This window comes from Pelophylax lessonae (genome assembly GCF_965119305.1).
Source record: "Pelophylax lessonae genome assembly, chromosome: 1".
Taxonomy (NCBI): Eukaryota; Metazoa; Chordata; class Amphibia; order Anura; family Ranidae; genus Pelophylax; species Pelophylax lessonae.
In genome coordinates, this window is record NC_138768.1 from 525,510,673 (window position 1) to 525,519,055 (window position 8,383).

General features: G+C 38.3%; 1 protein-coding gene across 1 annotated transcript in view; it reads right to left on the minus strand.

The window, feature by feature from the left end:
* The window catches only part of LOC309564013 (neuronal acetylcholine receptor subunit alpha-7-like), a 324,105-nt gene extending 316,604 nt beyond the window's left edge, over positions 1-7,501 (minus strand). The window contains exon 1 of the mRNA XM_082268638.1: positions 6,999-7,501. Within this exon, the coding sequence (XP_082124764.1) occupies positions 6,999-7,077 (79 nt within the window). The 5' untranslated portion in view covers positions 7,078-7,501. The remainder of the gene's footprint in view (positions 1-6,998) is intronic.
* Between the last annotated feature and the right edge of the window lie 882 nt (positions 7,502-8,383).

Genomic DNA, 8,383 nt, shown 5'->3' on the forward strand with positions numbered 1-8,383 from the left:
TCCCCTGCCGCTCACATCCCAGCCGCCTGACTCGTCTTTGTCTGTCTCCCGGCCGCCATGTTGACACTCAGCACCGCGCACCTTCCACCCCCCACCTCAACACTCTCTCTCACACACACACAGACTGGCCGAGCGGCCCCGCAGGGGGGGAATTCTGGGAGTTGTAATTCTCGACACCGCCGGCTTCTCCCCGGGGAGCGAGGCGCCGGGACTACATCTCCCAGAGAGCAGCGCGGGCAGACTGGGCGGGGCATTACGGGGGGAGGCGGGGCTCAGCTCATGCCCTAACAGACCGAAGTAGGGCGGGGCGAAGGCACCCGCCGCTTCAATATTTTCGCCCGGCCTGCCAAAGTCTCTGCGCTCCAAGTCCCAACGGCTGTCCGTGGGGCACATGCGCAGTAGCGCAATCCCACGGACACAGGGACTGGATGCAGAGACACTTGTACTTTATATAGTAAGATATGTGGCCCTATATAGATGTATACACGTAAAGTAAACTTATCATTAAGGCTTAGTAAAATATATTTTCAAAACTGGGGCTAGGAAAACAAAAAGAGCCAGCCATTTAATATTTTAATTCATTCTATAATATTATTGTGCATATTCACTCACAAATAATTGTATTTGCCCCCTTTTTCCATTCCATTGTTTGAGGAGAACTCTGCAACTGAGATTAAAAAGGGAATTTACTAGAGGAGGTGAAAATCTTCACGCAATAAATTAAGTCAAAGTGCACCTCTGCACAGACTATGGACATTATTTTTTTAATTCTTAACATGCATTACATGGGTTTTAATTAGACCCAAACTCATCTCTCTAGCTGCTTTTAATGTGAAGTTATTCATTGTCAAAGATCACAACAAAGACTGTAAAGTTGGTTTCTGTCCTTTTCTAACAGTTTAAAAAGACCTTGTTTATTTACATTAAAAGGCTGGAGTAAGATTTCAATAACTATGTTGTGAACTTTGAAAAGGAATTTGTTTTTCACATGACTTGATCATTTTTAACCTGATTGAAGAGTGAAGATTCTCAACCATAGTAAATCAGCCTCCATGTGTTAACAGAGCCCACAATGTTTGACAATCGCTGCCCTGTCAGCTGTCTGACTTCATGCTGATAACACATGCTCTTTCCCGACCCCTGAGTGTGCATAGCAATAGCAGTATCACATAACAGCTCCCCATAATTGTTTATATTCCCCATAAAATTTCAAAGTCTTATTTACAAAAAAAAATAACAATTATACTATATCTAGCCATACACTAGCTGAAAAATCAGGCAAACTCATTTTCGAAAAACCGTGAGAGCAGACGATCGTGCCATCATGTAATGACCAAATTTCGAACGATAAATCATTCAATGGACATAAATGAATCCGTTTTTCGTTTCGTTTGTCAAATATGCCTAGTGCAAACAGGTTGACCGAGAAACACATTAAGCTTTCAATTCATCATTACTTTATTGCTCGGTCGGCGGATTTTCAAAACTGTTCCTTCGATTTTTCGGCTCTGAAAAGTTAAAAGCGATTTTCTATTTGTGCCCATTAACTGTAGGAAAAACAAACGATCGTACCAAATGACAGATTTTCGAACCATCTCTCGGCTAGTGTATGGCCAGCATTACCTCCTCTGTGCAGTGATTTTGCACAGAGCAGCCCAGATCCTTCTCTTCTTGGGTCCCACGCTTTCACTCCTGGCACTCCTCCCTCCTGCTGGGTGCCTCCACAGCAAGCAGCTTGCAATAGGGGCACCCAAGCCGGTGTGCTCCCGATTAGCAGCTCTGTGTGTTTATTCACATACAGAGCCTTGATGTAGCCCCACCCCTCCAACTTCTGATTGGCTCACTGGCTGTGATTGACAGAAGTGGGAGCCAATGGCTCCCGCTGCTGCCAAAAGTCAATCAGGAGTGCGAGTCATGGGAGAAGCAAGGCTCTCATGGACATCGGTGGATTGAGAGGGGGCTCAGGTAAGCATTAGGGGGTGGGGGGGTGGGCTGTTGTACACCAAAGGTTTTTTACCTTCATACATAGAATGCATGAAGGTAAAAAACCTTGTTCCTTTACAACCACTTTAACCACAGGTCTCTGTTTTAAGACACTGTTCGGCACATTAAAGAGTCATGAGAGAGCTTGTGTTGTCAGTATGAGACCAATAACCTCAAAGGACAGCAAATGTCAGACTTCAACGTGCATATTAGGCTGCCCATAGATGGATTGAAATTAGTCTGGTTCAGCAGAGACTGGATGACTTTGTATCCATCTATGGCATAAGTCTAACGATTGACTTATGTTGAACAGGACTGTTGGAAAATTTTTCTCAATCAGCCAGCTGCAGTCAATTGGCTGCAGCCACTGATTATTATTATTATGATTATTATTATAATACAGGATTTATATAGCACCAACAGTGTGTGCAGCGCTTTACAATATAAAGGGAGACAATACAGTAAGAAAGCAATTCAAAACAAGAGGCTTAAGAGGGCCCTGCTTCTCAGAGCTTACAATCTAGTAGGGAGGGGCAAGTGGAACAAAAGGTAATTAACTGTGAGGGATGAGCTAATGGGAAAAATAAAAGATTCAGTTGTTAGCTGATGACAATATTGGTTTCTCTGAAGTTTTAGGGATCACCTGCAAGTGGACAAAGTAGGACTTAGCTGGATAGTTTGGAGTACAGAGTTCCAGAGGAGGGGGAGATGCTCTGGAGAAGTACTGGAAATGAGCATTAGAGAGGTGAAGACAAGGGAGCTAGACAGCAGGAGCTCAAGGGAGGAGTGGATAGCACGGCTTGGGTGATATTTTTTGACAAGAGTGGTGATGTAGCTTGAGGCAGAGTTGTGAATCACTTTTTATGTTGTTGTTAGTATTTTGAACTTTTTTAAAGCGGTGTTCCACCCAAAAGTGGAACTTCCGCTTTAGGTAGTTCTAACCCCCTGACATGCCACATTTTTTGGGGGGGAGCGGGTACCTAGTTTTGACAGGTACCCGCTCCCACTTCCGCTCGGAACGCCGCGGCGCCCTGAGCGGAAGTTCTCCTCCCCCCTCCCTCCCTGCAATCTTCTGGGACATGTCAGAGGTCCCAGAAGATTGCCGGCCAATCACGACGCGTAGCGCAACTCGCGCATGCGCAGTGCATACCCGGCTGCGAAGCCGCAAACTGTCACAGCCGGGTGCCCACACCAGTGATGCCGCAGAGCAGAGAGGGAGAAGAGCGAGGCTTCGGGCGGCCGCATCGCTGGACTGTTGGATAGGTGAGTGTGTGTTTAGGCTGGAACTCCACTTTGGGGATTCAGAAGGCAGTAGAAGGATTGGCAGAGGGGAGTGGTGGTAAAGTGGAGGAGTCTGGCAAGCAGCATTCATAATAGACTGAAGGGGGAATTGCCTGCAAAAGGCCTATAAGAAATTAGTTGCAATAGTCAAGGTAAGAGATAGCAAGAAAGTGAATAGGTTTTTCAGTGGTTTTATTGGTTAAAAAGGGGAGTACTATGGAAATGTTATGGAGATGAAGTCTACACAATTTGGACAGTGATGGCATTTATTGCTGAAAGGACAGGTCAGAGTCCAGAATCGGTGTATTCTGAATGCAGAGGAGTTCCGCTGTCAGAATACAATGGCAAAGCGGGGAAGATTCCTCCATGCACCTTGATTGTGTGAATGGCAGAATCTCCCTCTGGCTGATCAAAATACAAATGAGGCATCTATGGCCAACTTTAGTGTGCTCTCAGACTCAGAGTCCTTCTCAGAAATGGTATGTAAAGCTAAATAAACAGGTAAATATAAGTCCATAATGAGTAGACTTTGCATATGAAATCATTAGAGACTGAATATGGAAATAAATGTGGCTGATTCTCTTTGAGAAACCAAATGGCGCATTTAACACATTTTGCGCAAAGATTTTCCAGTGTACTTCTTGGAGTGAATGTCTTTTATAACCTATGTGTCCATGGACCAGTTCCAGCTTATGGTTGCCACCACTCTTTTAAAAATGTGGGATTGATTTAGTAAAGGAACAGGGCAAAAAGAACTTGAGTTTGTTTTGCTATAAACTTTACAGGGATGCAGTGCTTGAGTTATCCACCATCATACCATTGTACAAATATTAGTAAAAGGACTGTTCACATAGTAAAGGAAATGAGTACTTAGCTTAGTGAAAAAGGTAAAGCAATGTTTTATGCGAGTACCCAATCATGTGTAGGGGAACAATTAGTTTGCTATGTGAACAGTCCATATTCCTTTAGTAAATTAGCCCAATTCTCTCATATAATTTGTGTATGCCCTATCTAATAAATTTTATATCCAATCATAAATTTAATTTTGTATTGTCATTGTAATTGTAAATATTTCCTATGACGTAAAGAGTATAATAGCGTTATTGGCTAATTAATTCAAAAGAGTTTTTTTTTTTTTTTTCGTTTCTTGGACATACAATAAATATTTTAAACCTTTCACTGTGGCTGTTTGCGTTAAATGTTTTTTGCATTATCAGGAAGAACATGGAGTGGTTGTACCATAGGTTTCAAACAGGAAAACTTTTAAATTAGTTATTATGGGACAGAAGAGGTATCCTCACACTTAAAAGTAAATGGTTAAACACCAGTCTCTGAATATATACCCCAGCATCACCCCAAGTACACCTCTCATGAAATGAAATATGGAGGCTGCCATTGGCCCTTCTGAAAATGCTTGGCTGTCTCTGAAAGCAACAAGGTGCCTTGAAACTCAAGCATTATGGCAGTCAGGGAATCAGCATTTTCTGAAAAATGCCAACAAAAGATATCTACTTATTTTTCATTAAAAAAAAAAAAAAATTAAATATCACCATCCAAATACAATGACTTGAAGGAGAACTTCAATATATTTCCATCTTACATGTGTGTATTATTATTATTATTTTTATTATTATTATTATTATACAGGATTTATATAACGCCAACAGTTTGCGGAGCGCTTTACAATGTGAGGGAAGACAATACAGTTACAATACAATTCAACACAGGAGGAATGAGAGGGCCCTGCGTTTAAAATCTTTCTGAACAAAGGGAATCCTTGAAATCTCTGGAATGAAACAAAAAGTTCACCACACACGCCATAATTCATAAATTTATAATAATAAATGTAATTCATAAAAACTGAAGACAAAAATGAGCACAATAGAGTTGTTGGTCATTATGACCAATCAGGTTTGTTTAAAAATTAAACACAAATTCTGATTGGATGCTATAGAAAACCACTCCAACTTTGTATTCATGTTCTTTTTTTTCTAGTTTTCATGTTACTCATTGCATTATACATATGTATTAAACTTCTACAGAAAAAAAAAATATATATAGAAAGCAGAAGCAAAATGCAATGCACAGATGTCCAATAAGAGCACTGCATTTGTAGCAAATTCATAAATATGCACTTTATATTTTAAACTGTTTTCTGTGTAAGATTTTCTTATATCCATGCCAATCTGATTTTTTTTTTCTGTTTTGTAGCCTCTCCATAATTTAATTGTGTGTTGTTCAATATTTTCCTCAAAAAGTTCAAAAAATTCCAGGATATACATGTAAAATTTTTAGTATAATATTTTTTATCCTGTCTTTATATTATTCTCCACACTTACAGCCCAAGATTCTGATAACAGTATATATGTAAAGAGTTTTTAGTATAATATTTATCCTGTCTTTATTTATATTATTCTCCACATTTACAGCCCAAGATTCTGATAACAGTATATATGTAAAGAGTTTTTAGTATAATATTTATCCTATCTTTATTTATATTATTCTCCACATTTACAGCCCAAGATTCTGATAACAGTATATATGTAAAGAGTTTTTAGTATAATATTTATCCTATCTTTACTTATATTATTCTCCACATTTACAGACCAAGATTCTGATAACAGTATCCACTAAAGAGTTTTTAGTATATATTTTTTTTTTTTTATCCTGTCTTTGTTTATATTATTCTCCACATTTAAAGACCAATATTCTGATAACAGTATACATGTAAAGAGTTTTTAGTATAATATTTTTTTTATCCTGTCTTTGTTTATATTATTCTCCACATTTACAGACCAAGATTCTGATTATAGTATATATGTAAAGAGTTTTTAGTATAATATTTTTTTTTATTCTGTCTTTATTTATATTTTTTCCACATTTACAGACCAAGATACTGATTATAGTATATATGTAAAGAGTTTTTAGTATAATATTTTTTTTATCCTGTCTTTATTTATATTTTTCTCCACATTTACAGACCCAGATACTGATTATAGTATATATGTAAAGAGTTTTTAGTATAATATTTTTTTATCCTGTCTATATGTTTTTCCACATTTACAGACCAAGCTGCTCATAAAAAATGACAGTGACAGGTATTTGGATGAACTACTGGGGTTGATTGGGCAGCTACAGCAAGTGGTTTTTAGGAAAAATTTTAACAATTTGAATATTATTACATTTTGGCAAACAACTGTAGTAATGTTATGGTTTGCCCCATAACTGACACCTGTCACCTAATCTGCATATAAAATAAATAAAATGATACATGCATGTGAAATTAAAAACAGGAATTAACATAATAAAATTCTATTATCCTCCATATTAATTTTTTTTTACAAATATGAATTTTTATTCAGGAATTCAAAATAGATACATTAGCATTTTGATATAAAATACATCGCCAACTTAACATTTATTATAACAACTCTTCTACACTTTACTTATCTTATATTCCTTCATTATTTTTTTTTTTTTCCCCTTTTAATACCCATCCTTTCCAGTGTAAATAACTGCAAACCTTTAACCCAAAGACTCATCCATAAACCATAAGGTTCCCTAAAAAGTGGTTTTAAATTCCTTTACACCGACATTGAGCTACAGGTCACAATGTCCCAGTTGCCTGTAAATAATCAATGAAGGTTTTTCGTTTGTGTCCCATTACCTACTGCATGCATTCCTATGAACAAAAGAAAAGCAAAAACTGATGAAAGAATCACATAAGTACTTACCTCTGAGGAAGGTCAGAAAGAGAAAAATCCATAGGTAAAAACCATAAGCTAGAAATCTCAGACAGCACTCCAAAAGCATTGTATTCGCAATACAGGGCTAGGGAGATGAAGTCAATGCAATTCACACACTGAATTGATGTAGATCCAGCACTGAATCTTTTCTTAGCTGTTGTCTAAATAAAGCATCTTCACTGAAAAAGCAGCAGGAATAGTAAAACATTGTACCCCACAGGTGACATAAACTTCCAGCTGTTGCTACATTCCTGAATCTTGCATTAATCGCGTTAGGCAGGTAGCACCAGAATCTTCTTTTCTCTACAGACAGAAATAACAAGCAAAGAGGGATAAAGAGAGCCAATAGATATTGTTGATTGGATAAAGAGGAATGTCAATGCTTTGCTGTGTATGTATAGAGCATGCTGCATGGGGAAGACTAGAGAGAGTAAAGGATGCTCAGAGCTGTGGAGCACAAAGCAGCTTATACACCTAGGAGATCTGCTCTCTCTTTTCACTCTTCTCTACAACCACTTACTCATCAGATGGGTCAGCAGTGTTCCTAGCACAAATTGCATACAGCCCTACAGGTTTAGCTCTTGGCAAGATATGCCTACACTCTCATATGTATTTCACTTAAAATACTGGATAGATTTTACATTTCATAAGAATATTGCATAATCAATGGTGCATGATTTTATTTTAAGTTACTTTATGAGGTGCTTAATTTCATTTTAATAAAATTGATGCCTGGAAATCTTGTTACTGTCCAGGCTCTACTTTTCTCCTAACAACTAAATAACCCAAACGCTCACTATTTCGGGAATTGTAGGCACATAAGAAAGGAGGCACAAACACCTAGTGCATTGCTCTTCGACACCTTCTGAAAATGTATTTGTAATGCCAAAAACATACTCACAAACATAAAGAGTAAAATCGCATAAAACAAGTCCACCTCAGTGTGGAAAAGGACTTGTCCTCAGAGCTCTGAAGAAGGGAGCGTGTCTCCCGAAACGCATCTCCTCAGATGGAGAAACTCCAAAGACTAAAAACACAAAAGAAAGGAGGCGTAAACACCTAGTGTATTGCCCTTCGACACCTTCTGAAAATGTATTTGTAATGCCAAAAACATACTCACAAACATAAAGAGTAAAATCGCATAAAACAAGTCTACCTCAGTGTGGAAAAGGACATGTCCTCAGAGCTCTGAGGAAGGGAGCATGTCTCCCGAAACACGTCTGAAAAGTTTCAATGAGAACCTAAATAAAATAAATTGCATCTCTTTGCTAGGAAGAGGTATATATTTTATTATAGCCCCACTCTGGGATATCATTTTCTACCACACTCTCTCCCAACCCCCTAATCTACATTTACAACATTTATTTTACTGC